General features: G+C 43.9%; 1 protein-coding gene across 5 annotated transcripts in view; it reads left to right on the forward strand.

Annotated features, from left to right (window-relative positions):
- LOC126872736 (uncharacterized) overlaps positions 1 to 16,908 on the forward strand; it is a 195,671-nt gene that overhangs the window by 152,455 nt on the left and 26,308 nt on the right. For 4 of the 5 annotated variants that reach the window (XR_007692150.1, XR_007692154.1, XR_007692152.1 and 1 more), the window contains 2 exons: positions 4,596 to 4,773; positions 10,286 to 10,379. Coding sequence is in view for 1 of the 5 variants with exons in the window: in XM_050632883.1 (XP_050488840.1) it covers positions 10,286 to 10,379 (94 nt within the window). In the remaining 4 variants the exon portion in view is untranslated. The remainder of the gene's footprint in view (positions 1 to 4,595; positions 4,774 to 10,285; positions 10,380 to 16,908) is intronic. The other variant, XM_050632883.1, reaches the window with a different exon arrangement.

Raw genomic sequence — 16,908 nt, forward strand, 5'->3', positions numbered from 1 at the left:
AGAATCGATGCTGTGTCTCATGAAATTCAAACGTCATTAAACATTTGCTAATTGCCGATGACGATGAAAGGATGCACACTTGGACCATTTAATTCTTTTCCAACTCTCGTATCTTGTCTGCAGTTATCCTGTCCAAGGATCAGCCCGTTTTTACCCCTCACTTCTCCTTACTAATTTCCCCCGACCGAAATCGAGAAAAACAACTGCTCTTCGCTGATAGCGTCACCGGCAACTCGTAGGATAGGGATGGTGGAAAAGTTCTGTTCCAAGGGTGGTGAGGTCCTTCCACAGGACTTAAAATCCTCGAACGGTCGCGAGGTCCGACCACCCCCGTCCCTTCTCTCTCTTCTTCTCTCTCTCTCTGTCTCTCTCTCTTCCTCTCGGGATTCCTCCCTGGACGAGGCTGCCAGGGGAGGACAGGAGAGGGTCGCTTTCAAAAGACTCAAAATTACTTTCTGGATAAGCTGGATTAGGGTTCGCTCTCGTGCCGCGTCCCAGATTAGAGCCGACGACGCTCGCGTCCCTACTTACGATTTTGCTCTTTCCCCCGCTTGTTTCTTCGCCTTCGTTTCTTTCCTCGATCGGAGTAACGACTCTCGCAGGGACGCGGAAGAACATTAGGGCTGAAGAACCTTCTTTCAAACCTTCTCTCTTCTATTAAGTCGCCAGAGTAATTTTTCAAAGGACATACGTACGTACATAGATTAACGTAAATAAGTAAATCACTGTACCCTTTTAACATCTGTCCTAAGAGAGGTACAGTGGTTCGGCAAACTATTCGACTGTTTCTACGAATATATGAATCACGCATTATACGAAACATTTTGAAATTTTATTATTATTCTAATGTAATAATGTAACGTAAGAACTGCAATGTATTTGGTGCGAGTGTAGGTACATTTCGCGCGGGTCGTAGAAGTGTTCGCGAATTAATTCCGCGTTAGCAATAAAACGTATTTTTTCTCTTTATTCATCCTTTGTTTTTAAAGGGGCGAGTAACTCACTTATAGATCGATCTACGTATTTCAAGTTTCGAGTTTGTCTTTGCCCATCGACCCCTTTCGTAGGTCATTTTCTTTGGACACAAGTTACAAGTTTTGGTATTCTCAAGTTTATCGGGCTAATTTCAGTTCATTTCCGGGGGTGGCTAGCACTCAGCCCTTTGCCAAAAATCTGGCACGCGGTATCTGGCTTCGAATTCGCATTGGTAGGCAGAGTGTAGAGCGGACTTTAAGAGGGTTGCCTTTGTCGAGGCGTTCGCTACCCTTTAAACCGCCTCCTGTCCTCTCTCGCACACGCCTTCGCCAGCCTCTTTATCCATCTCGCACCGCCTTCCGGCGACTTTCTTAGCCGATCTTGCTCGCTCGTTTGCACCCTTGGAAGTAACCCAGTCGACGAAAGCTCGGGGGTGAGTCTTCTCCTTTCGCCCTCAGGGCGAAACCAAGGAGACCAGATTAGAGGGGGTGAATCCCGGGCGGCCGCAGGACTTTCGTGATTTTCACTCGGGCCTCGTATTTTGCGCCGATCGTTATTTTCTCGAGAAACAATGGTGTCCAATGTGGAAAACGATGGCGGGTTGGTAGAATTTTGAAATTCGACAGCGTTAACGCGATCTTCGCCCGGAAGTTTCATCGCAGCTAGTTGAACGAGCGTCTGAAAAATATTGTGTACAAATGTCAAAGGTGTTCGAGATTTACAGCGTCCTTAGTCAGTCGATTAACTGCGTTTTCCTTTGACGAAAAACCTCTGTGATCGTGGAATTAAAATTTAATAAAAGCAAATGAATTTCTATTACATCGGCTTTGCTTCTTGCTATTAATTTTAACACGATTGTGATTTATCTCGGAGGAAAATAAAACGACACGTAAAACGGTAACTGATCGCGAAATAAAGAAATTATCGACTAAGCAGTGCGTTCTATTATTGTTCATATATCCGTTAAATAATCTCAATTATTTTTAGTTAAATTACGAAACAATGTCGCGATAGAAAAACGAGATAGGATGGAAAATCCGCCGGACGACAACGAACATCCCGTGTTTAGCAAAATGATTTAGAGGCATGTCAAACTGGAAGCGTACATTGAAAAGAGAAAGAGATAGCGGGTAAGAGAGGTGGCGTTTTTTGACAATATTTTGCGTAATTGAGCAGCGGCAATAAATTTCGCTTGAATTATGCGCGAACGTGGAGGGAAAATAACTGAAAACTGTCCAACTGTTCCCATCCATTATTTACATCGTTTAGCAAATTTCACTGGTCCCCGATGGGCCGCCATGCCGGTTGTTTGTAGCCGCGTGTGCGCGTGTGCGCGTGTGTGAATATACTCTGAACGTTTATTGGTAAATACAGCGTAGCTCTCGCCGGGAGCACCGACACGAGCGAACGAATTTACGATTTCATCGAATTTCCTCGTTAATCGACGGTATACGCCGTTCTGGTCTTCACGCGTGGACAAACCGTGTAGAGCCGTTCTGTCTGGCTAAAGTTCAACGAGATGGCAGCTTCGCGACTCAACTACTTGCAGCTTCTTTTATTTACCTCAACGACCAGGATTCCTTTTGCCAGATAAACTTCAAAGAGTTCTCGCCATCTACTGAATAGAAAGTAGATTCGGAACGCCATCGCGTGACCAGACACGGTGCACTTGCAGCCTTTTTATCCAGTGTTTCCCTATGAAAAGAATTTTCATATCCCGTTCCGATTTATCATCGAGTTTTAATATCGTAAATATGATTTAATGTACATTCTTCAGGGTCCAAGAAATGTTTGATACGTAGGGTGAATTATTTCGATACGCAACGTTTCGCGTACACAGAGACGTGCGTGAGACGATGTACAGAGAGAAGTACGTGTATCGCTCATTTATTGTAACAAAACACGAGCAAAACGAGTTTGAATGTTTTAAATTATTTCGATTTTGTAGCAACGTCGTATTAACCCATGAAGGATCGCGCATTTTATCGCAATTTATCATAACGTTATAAATACATCAATTTCTTTAAATTTGTGAAAATGTCTAGATTACTAAATTTGTAAAACTTAATTAATAAATTTGTAAAATCTACGCGCGACAATTGTTTTTTGATGGGCCGCAGAGTTAGAATTGCAAATGAATAACACGATATAAATTCTATAGGCTGAAATAATAACACGTTGTAAGGAGAAAGAGAAAAAGAGAGAGGAAGAAGCTATAGTTAGCTTCAGAGCGATATCGTAATAGCGCAAGATACTCTCTTTGAAACTTTAATGAACTTCACGCTCTCGTTCTGCTGCAAACGTGTGAGAATGCAATAACGACACAAGTGTCCTTATGTCGTACGTTTTTGCACATCATTTACAAAACTCAACCTGTAAAAGGTAGAAATAACCGTTTGCTCTATGCTAATAACTCGGAAGCTGGAAATTTGTAGTCACTGGCGACTCAAAAATTAACGCCATTGTCGTACCAAATGAGCTGATATTATTTGTAAAATCGGAAACAGTTTCTCATTGTCTCGAGGACCAGGGAAAATTTATAGAGGTCGGGACATCGAGTCGAATTTCTGAAGTCGAGAACAGTTTTCACGGTTGCTAAAGAGCGAGTTCCTGGGGATGTTTTGCCTAATTGTGACCCTAATAGATCGTCAAGGGACAGAAACACCTCGTTGGAACTTTCTAAAAGCTTCACAGGGATCTTGCTTCTCGCTGTTTAACTTTCTTCTATCTTTTAGCCTAACAACCGATGAATATTCACGAGCCTGTTTCTCTCGGATCTTCTCGTTAAACCGAGGACAAATTTTCGTCGCTGTGAAACGATGGCCCGCCCTCGCGGATCCGGCGTTCCCTGTTGCTTCGCCCGACACTAATATTTTTGCACTCGAAACATCAAACAGGAAATGGTTTCATAAGCCGTTTCCTGCGAGCAACATCCGGTGTGTCGGATTTCACGGTGAAAACTTTATCGTTCGTTGTTTCATTGTTTCGACGTGACGTCCGTGGTTTCACAGATATAGCGCGTTTCTCTGTAAACCATAGTACTATCGACGATTTAGCGAAATTTCACTGTTCCCGAAATCTTCGAGAGTCGGACATTCGACGCTTCTACCGTTGCAAGAAACCAGACTTTCTGTTCCAAAGTTTCCAGCTATTGTGTTCTAACACAGAGGAATGGCGTCCCACGCGCTAGCCACGGTAAACCTAAACGTTTAAACTGAAAAGAATTCGTCGTTTCTCGATTTTTTAGGACTCGAAATTTTCAGATTCTCTTTATTACAAGAAAATAGTAGATCTCCTGCCTTAAAATATCCGATTATCGCGTTCCACGTAGTCGATGCAGCGACGCTGCACGAGTTAGCCTAAGCAATTTAAAGAAAGTTCACCGTTCTTAGAATTCTCGAGTCTCGGAATTTTCAAGTCTGCGCTATTGCGAGAAAATAGACTCTGTTTCAAAGCGTCGAGTTATCGCGTTCCAGCCGAAGAAACGGTACTCCACTCGTTCGCTATGGTACGTAGACCTAAACGGTTTAAAAAGATTCACCGCTCCCGGAATTTTCAAGTCTACGCTGTTAAAAGAAAATAGACTTGCTGCCTGAAAGCATCGAGTTTTCGTGTTCCAGGCAAAGGAACGGGGTCTCGATCGTCCGCCATTTCATTGTATCGACATGGCCGCGTTGCGTTATCAACCGACGTAATCAAGCAGGTACACGCCGGTGGCGTGCGTGAGTGCGTGAACGCGTACGCGTCGACGTTGGCCAGACAGGGAAAGGTAGAACGAAGAGGACAAGGAGGACGAGAGTAAGTTTCTGGAGAGAAAAGGAGAGAGCGAGAGGAGAGGAAGAGAGAGGAGTGGCCCTCCGATTGGTCCACGCCAGGACCCCAACCTCCGGCACGCACGTAACGCGGCCAGATCGATACGCACTGCCCAAGCTACGTTCTCTCTTCCTCTCTCTCTCTCTCTCTCTTTCTCTCTCTCTCTCTCTCATCCCTCTACCCTCTACTGTTCCCTCTTCTTCCCCCATGTTCGTTGCTTTTCTCTTCGCCACTCTGTTTTCCTTCGCGTTCTCCGTTTCTTGCCTCCAGCTTTTCCGCGTTCTTCCCCCGTCCCGCTCCTTCTTCGTTCCTTCGCGCGCTCCTTCCCCTCCGCCACGATCTCGCGTCACTGACCGCAGTTACATCGACGACAACTGCCCTCTGCATGGTTTCAGACACGAGAGGCTGTCGTTTGGTCAGACGACATTAGCCTAGTCGATAAGAATTAATAGTTAGCCCTCCATGGAATCCTAATTGATCTCGCGTTATTAGACGCTGCGTTCGGCGATTACTAGATACAATATTATGAAATACGAGCGACGTATATAGCTGAGGGGTGTGCCTCTATATGCGTTAAACTCAATGAGCGAAGAAAACGACTGGGTTCTTTCACAGAGGAGCGTAAAGATACTCCCTTTGTTGGTTTCACTTAGATAGTATTGTCATCATAGCGACAGGAATTTATCGCACACGAGGATGCGTATCTTTCGAACGCATGAATTGTCGCATCTGAGATTTTATTAGCTTGTCCGAAAAGTTTCTTTCGTTTTATAAGGAAATAATAGACGCACAATGTTTTTTCTTTTATATTAGTTTATTGAATTACGCATGAATATAATAATAGAAATATAACGAAATGGATCATACTTAATTCAGTAAAATAACATAAAACAGAAATTGTTGTTCATCTATTATCACCTTATGAAACGAAAGAAATTTTTCGGACAACCTAATATATCTCGGGTTTACCACACTTGTTTCTACGATATCCGCCAAGTCTCATCTCGATCGACCACGAATGCCACTTCGAGGAATATCAAAGATACAATGAAAAGCTGGCGTTGCAGTTTAATCTTCTGGCGATCTAATAATCGCTTTAAGCATAGTCCGAGATGTTAGATTTTTAATTAATACGTCGCTGCTTGTAACTCTCGTCCTATTGCCAATTTGGATCTGGCTTAAGAAAATTTCAATCGAAGATACTCCTAGTTCTATATTACAGCGACAAAGCTACTGACGAAATTAGAGTTGCCGGTGATCAACCATAGTTGGGATAACACGCACTCGATTATAAGTTCGCATAGACATTTAAAGTTGAGAATTAACCTGTTCGTACGAACCAAGTACAACTAAACGCGATTCTGCTTCGTTCCAAAATTCTACGCTTTGCATCCTTGTCGAGTCCGATGCCTCTCTTTCCATCGGACGTAAAATCGACCTCGCCAATTTTCTTCGAATCAGATTAGCTGGAATCATTGCCTATCGATTTGTGCGTCTGTCGACGAGCAAAGTCAGGGGCCTGAGTGGGCAGATTCTCACGCACTCGAGGTCCCAATCGAGGGGCCAATTAGAGAAGGTGGATGCGAAGGCGGCTTGGAGGGTAAGACAAATCGGTGGTTCCTCGTCGACGTTCACTGGCGGCGTTCTGGTATTCACAGTTCACTACGTAAGGCTAATAATGTCAGTGGCAGTAGTTGCTAGTAGGTTGCAAGACAATGGGTCGAAGAAGAGCGACCAGGGTTGACAGAGGATGGCTACTTTGTCCGGGAATGCGGGAAGATTGTTTGTCGCGGAAACAAAAAGTCATCGCGAAAGCACGAACACCCGGTATTAGCGTTCATCGAGACCCCTGATTACGGGCCACGCACAGCGTGTGCGTATCCATTTGCCGCGGCCATTGTTCCCCGATCCGCTAGGAAGCATTGTAGCCAACGAGGGGGAAGGTAATAACGTGGCGCCTTGTTCGTCGATTAAACGACACATTGTACCAGGACTTTTCTTTGATTGGATTACGCTTTAACGGAGCGGAGCTGCGACCGGGAACCGTGAAAAATGACCACGCGACCGGCAAATCCCCGTGAGAAGTCGCGACACGGATCTCCACGAGTCCTCTTCCCTTTCAGCTCCTCTTTAAGGAACCACCGATCCTCGCTTTCGATCGTTCTTTCAACGTTCCTTAAATTTTGAACTCCGACAGAGATCGTATATCTTCTTGAATGAAAGAATCTCCAATTCGATCTTTGTGTGCTGGTCAGAAATTGAACGCGACGCAGAAACAATTTAGTGAAAACGCGCTGGTTTCCCGAGTATCTGGCCAATAAGAAGATTCGAAAGGAATGGCGAACCGCTATTATCAGGATTAATTGGTCCGACAAAGTGTCTCGTCCCCTGACTCGTAATTCAAACGAACGACGTTCTGATGTACCTAAGCTAGGATTTATTTTATCACCAACATCTTGCGAAGCTTTCTCTTGTTGCGTGAATTTTATCTGAAAACATCTTTCGCCAAGTTCCTTCTGCTTTCAATTTGAATATTTCGAGTGAGGCAGAGAAGCAAGGTTGTTGGAGACAAATAGAAGTCTAAAATGTTGAGGCTGCTTCGCGTTAAAAACGAGGGTGGCTCGCAGACTGCGATGAGAGTCCAGAGCTGGGTGATAGGCACGCTGATGGAGGGAGGGAGTGCAAAATGAAGGGAAAAAATGGGTAACCCTCCGGCGTGTAACTGGATAAGCCGGCGGTTTGTCGTTCGCGCAGCTTTTCAGTTACTTTTTCACTCGGCGTCGTCAGCCCCGCACGACCGAATGATGTATGTGCCGTGTGATTTATTTCACCGCCGAAGTCGGGTCCAGGTGACTTTTGTACCACGACGGCCGACATTCGTATCCATCGAGCATCTCGAATCGAGAAGAATCTTGGTTTAACCATCGGGACACAGTTCCGATCATTGACAACTTTCCTCTAATTCTTCGTACGCAACCTATTACGTTATTTATGTTATTATGAAACTTCGCTTGCTTCTTCGAAGCAGACCTTTATTTTTCGTGAAAAGCTTCCCACATAGCTGATTTAAAATCTGCTTGCTGGGTGGCTATGCGTTTATGGAAAGTTCAAAGTTGCGAAAATGCAGAAAAAAACATAGAATAATTTAGAAGTTGTACAAGGTACAGTACTCGTCATGGAAACAAATGTCTGCGTAGGTTCCGTTTCTTCAGTTGCGTTCGCAAAAGTACAAATTTCCATAAACGTTCGCAATCTACCGGTTGTGTAATGTAGCGTCCTAAGATATTTTTACATTTCTCTGAAAGTCTAAATTAACCTCTTCATGAAAAATAAAAGAGATACGCATACTCGCAGGAGTTAAAAATAAATAAAATTCCAAAACAGGAGAACATAGAAGTTAGGTAAGAGAAGAATCCTTCGCGTTATATTCGCAGAATCGATCGCGTGGTCTTGACGATCCTTGGCGTAATTTCCCAAACACCTTCGAAGGGCTGAAAGCATCCCCTACAGGGGAATGAAAAATAAGCGGGATTTTCGCGTAATGCGCTTAAACCACGCGTTTTTACGACTACGAGCCGATCGTCTGCTATGCCTCATAGCCGATTTATGTAGGTGGAACGTGCCGGGGATGTTTCAGGATACGACGAGATTCCTGACGAGAGTACTGTCGCCGAGCATTAAGAGTACTACGCATCGGCCCCATAAACTGCAGCTCGTGTCTACGCGTTAAGGGCACGACTTGTCTAAAAATCGGGGTTGCTTCTGGAAAGGGGAAGGTAGAAGCTCGAGAACAACCCTACTTCCGGTACGCGCACACCGCCATCGCCGGAAACGTGGATGTCGAACGCGAAGCGGTGCATATGATTCTTGAAAGAGGGAGAACGAGAAAAAGTTTCTGCCGGGACGAATCAAAGTTCTTATTTTTCTGCGTGATCGACTGACAAAATGACACGTCCCTTGTGAATCGTTAGACTGATAATTGACGTTATGATAGTACCTCGTAACGTAGCAATATCTCTATATTCATCTTCGTTCATGGGCATCAAGACACTTAGCGTTTTGATAAGAAAACGATAAGAGATACAGATTAGTAAAAACTTTGCGTTTCTACAAAGTAAAGTATAAAATAACGTTTTAAAATATGCGTTTGGAAATCGCGAGTGCCACGCGCAAGAGTTTTACAGGAGAGGAATCATTCAACTTCATCGTATATGTATAATTAGCGTCATTCGTATTGCGATATTGAAAACACGAGTTCTTCGTAATCTCATACTCTAAGGAAGATAATAATTGCTAAAGATTCTGATAATTTTGCAATAATTTATCGGGATTGCTTTGTTCTTCCGTAAATTCCCTGATGCTTACGAACGAGAGTGTATGTTTGGAGTGTTTCAAAGTTCCAGATAACACGATCGTTTACAATTTTGATTTATTAAACACATTTCCATACACTATTTTTTCTCAATATCTTTTTCCTTAGTTTATCTAGATATACTTGTACGTATTATACCGATTAAAATATAATCGTTACGTTGCACGTACCTTTGATTGCGTACACGACATAGAACGTTAAAAGGAGAAAGAATACAAAAAAATGAAGGGAGGAAAAAAAAAAGGAACAGTGATGAGAAATGCATCGCGACCCGGTGGCAGGGAGTTCCTTCCATTTCGACGTGTACTTTTCATTGCGTTTCTGTTCGTATAATTAGCATGACAATAATAGCCAGCCGGCTTTCTTAATCAAACTTTTTAAATAGGATCCTCCCCCCGTTTTTCACGGAAACCCAGACCGTCGGTTTCTTAACGTCGAATTGCTAATCACCAGGCTACGTATATCGCTGCCTTATCCAGTCGTTCGCAGCGGCTGACGGATCTTCTCTCCGCCGACTGCAATTGAAAACTGGAAATTAATGTTAATTCCATGGACGTACAGCGACTCTGAATACGACGATCGAACGCTCCGACAAATCGTAAAACGTTTCACCGAAGAAAACGACGACTCGATCGATTCCCCTTTCGCTGCGACTAACTTGAATCATTGTTCCGATGTAGTCCCAGTAATAATTAGATATCGTTCTCCGAACTTAATCTCATCCTCGTTAATGCTGTCCTTTTTGTACAGATCGCGTCTATAAATACAAATATATTTCTATTTATGAGATTGTTAGGTAGTTACATGAAGGTATACAGAAGCAGTACAGTATTTATTGCAAACGTACGCAACGTACGAGTCATAAACTATTTCAGCAGTCGATTATTCATTATGTTAATGAGCTAAAACATTTAGAAAGGCCACCTTTACCATTAATTATATCTTCAAGATAATTATTCATAATTTTTTACTACGTATATGTTCGTAACGGATGACTCGTAACTTCTGTATACAGTTTTAGATTGGCTTCAAATTTTATTAACATAATGTAGCGTTAGCGTATAAGTTAAAATAAGTGTCATATTGTAGACAGTTAGTTATTTTAATTTTATATTAATTTTACAGATAGTAGAAGATCAGCAGACGATGATGGGCTGGTGTAGCGTCAAGTGTAGTCCTTGCGAGCAACGTAAGCCTACGCCAAAAAGGATGCGCATGGGTATGTATGTGCATGTGTACGCTTGCAGCGAGTATCCGTGTAAAGACAAGAATTTCTTAATTGGCAAGTCTGAGCGAATATCTATTTTTACCTAGCAATAAAATAGTAGCTCAATCTCCGATAATAGTCATTCGCTATATCATAATAATAATCCGTAATAATCATCGTAGTCCTATCACGTTATGTTAGAATGAAATTTAAGAACTCGTTCAGTTATAACGAAACTTCAAAATGTTTGGTATTACGGCGCAGGATTTAAAAAGTTTCCGTAAATATCCGCGCGATTATATACACGCTCAATTTACATTTTCGATGCATCGACGATACTTTTTATCCCATTTATTAAGCAAGTGAATAACAATAACGGTTTATCGACCACGAAATGAAACTAGGATACGCATGAATCCCTCCAGCTCGTTAACTCCCCATATGAATAACAATAAACTTGGCCATCCATGGTCACAGTGATCGTCACGCTGTAATTCGATTATCATTCGATTCTCCATGGCTTTGCCCTGCTCGGAGCCGATCCGGTGCGCGCAAACGTTCCGACTCCGATCCGCACACACCGCTTTTCCTCTTTTTCCTCCCTCTCGGCAACCCTCCCACCCCTCGAGTCGTCTGGCCAGGTCACGGGTGAAAGGCAACGAGGAGAGAGCAACCCTTTGCCCGTTTTCCCAATTCGATGGGAACGCGAAAGCGCGTTTTCGAGCGTTTCGCGGGGGTTGGATGGGGCTGGTCTGCTGGCTGGCACGGGGGGTCGTACGCGGAGAGAGCTCGTTTACGGTACAGCCCGTTTAGAAATCAATGTCCACGATACACCAAGTACCATTCTTTTGAAGAGAATTTCGTGCATGTCTACCTGTGGGTGACTGTGTTTTTGATTTTTCGAATTTTTGACAGCTCCACCGGAAAGACACTTTGAAGAATCGGCTTCCCTTTCGCGTTCTATTTATCATTCGCTCGTGATATCGAGGTTCGTTCATCGATAATCATCGTGAAATACGTACAAATCTTTGATCGATCAAAGGGTATCGATTGAGATATAAAAATCGAGTGTGGTCTGTTTCGTTATTTTTCCTTTTACGCGATAATTATTCTTATTGACGTTGGTTCAGCAGCGTTCTTCACGGTCCTGTTGAAGAGTGAGCACGTCTCTGTTGATTTACCGGTCTCGTACGTCATCGTTCTACCGAACCGACGATCTATTTTCGACGATGGTCCGCCACGATGTCGTAAACAACGTCGATCTACTGTGAAATTCATATGTAAATTATAATATTCTTTTAAAAATCGAACAACAGCTTCGTGACACGGTAATCGTTACATTTTTACATTTCCTACAAATTAATTATCGATAAATAGTTTGTCGTGTATACTCTTAATCGCGAGGGTATTTCGTCACAACAAACTGCGCGCAACAGCGCAACCATTCTACGTGTCAGTATAATCGCTAGATCTCGTAGCTTACCATGCGATAAGATAGCATAAACGAACGTCGGTTATCCGAAGTATTTTACAAGTGACCCAACAACCTCGCAACAGGCAGCGTTTCATCGGTAGCTGGGTATCGTTCGTGCATCCTTGAACGAGTCGATCGAATATTCGAGTCAGCGACTCGTGCTTTGTTCGACCAAGAGGAGCCACGTAAACCGGCCGAGGAACGGGAGAACGGAACGTGTCCGTGGAAACGGGGGGGAAAAAAAAGGAGATGGTGAAACGCGCGAGGGGGGAAGACGTGGACAGGGGGTGGAGAGGGAGAGGAGAGGTAGAAGGCAGACGACGCGTCGTTACGCGACGGAATACCATTATCCGGATAATGGGCCGGCAATTAGCTCGGCGGCATGCATAAATCTTCGCGTGAAAGGACAGGATGCCCGGTATTTAAATAAATAAGTAGCCTCATTGTCCGGCCACGAGGCGTCATCGGGTCACGCTGGAAGCGTGAAGAAGGGAAAAAAAATGCTAATCAGTCCGAAAACTCCGCGAGGACTCACGCCGAGCGTAGCGTGTGTGTGCGTGAGCAACGGTGACTTTTCACCAGTGTGAGACGCACACACGATCAGGGGGAAGGTGAAAGGAAACCCTGGGAACAGGTAATTCGAGAGACACGAAGGTGTCGACCGCGTTTAACGAGGACAAATTTCGTGTGGAATCGCCGAAACCGAGTCGTGACAGGATCGTCGAACGTTCACGATATTACGGTGTTTCCCTGCTAGGAGCGGTTCGTATATGCATTTTTCTGTACACTGGATATGCATTATTAATGCAGCGTGAGCCCTCGAACATCGCCGTGCCGCGTGACGAATCCCGTTGAAGAGGAATCCCGGATCGCGCTGTCGGACTTCGATTACTTTGGGGTGGCCGGAGAAAATCGGCGAGACGAGGGAAACGATCACGTCCGAGAATCACAATGATCCGTTTGAGATATTCAAATCGTAATCGAAAGAGCGATAACATTATTCTATGATTCTCGATTCATTTCGTAGAAGATTAATTAATTTTTCTGTCAATTGTTCGAGAAGTATATGTGTAAAAAAATGCCAGGCGTCGGATCACGAAGGTTAAATCGTATGTGGAGAAAGAAAGGCAATACTCGTATTCAAAAGTTTCGTACATACGAAGATAGAAAAGTTTGTTACGGCGAATATCGATTGGCTATAGATTTATAAAACGTTTGAAAAAGCAATACGACGTTCATCGATTTGGAGTTTATATTCTATCGGTTTGTTCAAATTATTCATCCAAATGACCGCGGCAGCTTCTTCAATTCGTAATTCTTCGTCTACCTCCGCGCAAAAGACTTTCGATTAGCATGGTCGACGGAAGGATACAAAACGATAGCGAGCAGGTTCATCCGGTCAACGAGGTCGTCGGAAATAAAGACCGGGAACGGTATAACGCGCGGCAGAGAAGACATATAGGAGGAAGAGTGGAGGGTGAAAACGGGGAGAAAGAGAGAAGAAGAGAGAGGAAAAAAAGAGAGGAGGAGGAAAGTTAACCGCAGTGGATGCGTGGCTGCACATCGTCCACCCTTGTGGCCCGTCTCGATCCCTCCACGTGCACGGGTTCGACGCATCGCGACGCATCGAGGGTGAACGAGGCCGATGTGCAATCTATCGAAAGATATTCATGGGGCTGGCCGTTGGCCCCTGTGCTCACGTCCCCATCAGCCATAACCGTCGCGTCACGAATGTCTTATTGATTGCATCCAACCGAACGGAGACGAGGACAGGCAAAAACAGAGAATCGTAGAGCATCCACAGAGCGAGAGAAACAAAAAGAGAGAGACAGAGGGTGGAAAAGACGAGGAAGGGTGGTGAGGGAGAGGGCGGAAACGCAAGCAACCCCTCCAGCTTGATATAACGCGACAGGAAAATGGGGAGGGAAAGTTAGCCCGGAAGCGGCGAATATGCGTTTTGGATCACCGCCGGATGTTCACGGGGTTGTTGCAGTTATTGTTATCGTTGTTGTTGCTGTTACGCTCGCTGGAGATCCGTCACATTCCTGTACAATTTTCCGTGTCGAATCTCGCCAATCTTTTTAGAAGATAGGCCACGGTTACAACGAATGTGTATTCTGACGGATGAAACATCTCAGGAATGATGTACGCGCATCTCTTTCATAATTGTTACATAACAACATATTTTTTAATGGAAAAAAGGACGATGCGTTTCAAATTTTGGTACAGATTTTAGGTAAACTTCTTCCAAGTTTACGTTTATTTCCTACAAAACTTTGTCACAATGGAATTCGGGCTAGAGGATCGCGGGGACAAATATGATTGTTATTAAATTATGTTCCTCTTGTAACCCATAGAAATAACCCTTACAAATTCTAGCATCGTTATGTCGCTATGGAATAGAAAATCACGATCGATTAATCGTCTCCTCGTTAATTTAAGGCAATCGTCAAATTTTGTGGGAAACAAAAAATGTGCTAACACTCACGGTGTATACGCGTAACGTTTTAGTAAAGTAAATTTTCGTTAACTCGTCTATTCGATCTCGTTTTCAATTAAGTGAAGCGAAGAAAACTTGGAGGTCGAGAAAGGCGAGAAGACACGACATCGTGGACGAAACGACGAGTTTACGGGTTAACGCAAATGAGAGGATTTGACGAACTCGAACATGACGAGCATCACAGAGAATACGACGGATCGGCGAGATGTCCGAGCGCGAAATAACGCGGAAGACCAGACGAGAAGGGGTGGAATATAGATCCAGATCGTCGCCGGCAGACGACGTCATGGGGTTAAAGCCATCTCTTGCGTCCACTCTTTCCCACCCTCATTTCCATCCAGTCGTTCCACGTCGCTTGACATCGACCACCCTTATTGGGAATCCGAATTCGGCATTTGCTTCTTTCATTTATCAGGATTGTCGAGCTTGACCGACGATCTCTCTCGACAATCCTCTAAATCGGTCCTTTTGCTCCATTTCTCTCCTTCTCGCTTACAAACATCGCCTCTTCTATCTCCTTTACTCCCTCTTTCCGCTCTTTCGAAATATCTCGACATTCTATCCATCACGCCGGATTCACGCGGGAACGGGCTTAACGCGCACTCCTCAAGCGTTACTTTATAATTTATTTTCTCGCTACACTGCCACTCCATGTTTTTCCTCTCTCTCTCTCTCTCTCTCTCTCTCCCCCTCCATCCCTCTTTCTTTCTCTCTTTCTCTCCATTATAAAAAAAGAGACACGCTTCAGAGCGGGAAAACGTTTCGTCGACTAGAAAACGCGGACGTCAACCGGTTGTTTCAACGGTTCTTCTAGCGAATTTGAGTTGCACAAAAACGCAAAGCCCGGACGAGTTGCCCTTTATCGGAAAAGGCTCGTGATCGTCGGTCCTGTTCTTGCGGGCCGAAGAATCGCAGGTTGTCGCGATTTTCCCGACCGTAAACTCGCTCGCCGCCGACGTACGACACTTATCTACCTGCCGCGTATTCGTACGTGCGTAATTTAATAGATGTGGTGACATCGGTCGGATTATCGGCGTACAGCCGCTTTTATGCGGACACCGTGGCCGTTGGCCATAGAATGGTGTTAATACACCCTGACGTTTTCAGTCGACGTCCTTTGGCTGTTTCTTTTTTTTTTTCCCAGCTACGCGATAACGTTATCAGCTGCCACCGGGAAACGACGCGGTGAAAAAGAAAGGAAACACGCGACGATTGATAACAAACTGTTGTGACGAATATGATGGGCAATTTTCAATTTCCAAACTCCGTTTCTACGTGCATATAGAGATAAGATGGAGTTATCCGTATTTGAGTCACGTAAGCTTCGATATCTTAAAGCTTAAAATTCAATCGCGAAATTTACATAGAACAATCGAATTTGGTATACGATGGCTATAAAATGTATTTGTACTTAGCATTATCTTTGAACGCAGCACCCTTCATTAGTATCTATACATCTCATTTCTATGGTGTTTCTTTGTTGTCATGTGAAAGTAGTACTGAATGATATGAAATTTGATATAGCTACTTGAATCCAATTAATGGTGTAAACGTCATAATAAAGTGGTGTATGTTTCTGTAGCTATTACACGTATATCAAGTTTGATTATTCTGCAAAGTTCATGATTGAATTTCAATTAATAATATTTAGCTGATTATCGAAGCTTGAGTAATACATCTATTTACTTTACTATATATGGAGACACGGTGTCGACCTATGACAGATAACGACAGAATGAGAAAACGATTTTAGATTGAGCAATAGAAAATATCGAGAACGAAGAGAAGATGACTCGAATAACAAAGTCCTTTCGCAAGCTATTTTCGTATTTATACCATCATTTCTTATAAAATATCTCCTCTGATTCAAATAACCCTTGTCCTATCTTCTAAACATTCCACAATCTTCAGCTGACTCAATGATTATCTATCTCGTTATCTATTAACGATAACATTAAATGACAAGGCGAATGCTTATCATCGAAGTGACGCATCGTCAAGAACGTTCCGATAAATCGAAAAACGCACGATGTGGATCGCGTAAGGGAAACTCAACAACTCCCTCGTCCGATATAGTTTTCTATATCGGTAACACGGCCAAGTTATTGAATCAACGCTATTGTAGACGTACACCGTGGCCACACCATGCGACACGAGTAGTAGGACGACCGGTAAAGAGGCATGGGACCGTGACTACATGAGACGATCATGGCATTCAATGTACTCACGCCGCGGCTCATTGTGCCCCACTTGACTTTATTGTCGGGGCCCTTTTGTGCCATTTCGTCCTCTCTTCCTCGCTCTCTTTATCCCCATCGTCGGGGTCGTCCTATTTTCCCCGTGTCGAGCGAGACAGAACGAGACTCCGACACCCGCGATTACTTTTACTCTCGGACACTGCTTTCTTTTGTCCGGTTAATTATCCCTGTTTCGTGCGCGTTAACTATCGGCCGAGATTTCTCAAACCGCCTTCGAATCTGATGACATGGGGGATTGAACGTTTGATGAGGTGTAAAAGCAACGCCTTGCGTGTAACTCTTTGGCAATGTAGCTTGTGGGAGACTCGA

Source organism: Bombus huntii, chromosome 13, assembly GCF_024542735.1.
Source record: "Bombus huntii isolate Logan2020A chromosome 13, iyBomHunt1.1, whole genome shotgun sequence".
Lineage (NCBI taxonomy): Eukaryota > Metazoa > Arthropoda > Insecta > Hymenoptera > Apidae > Bombus > Bombus huntii.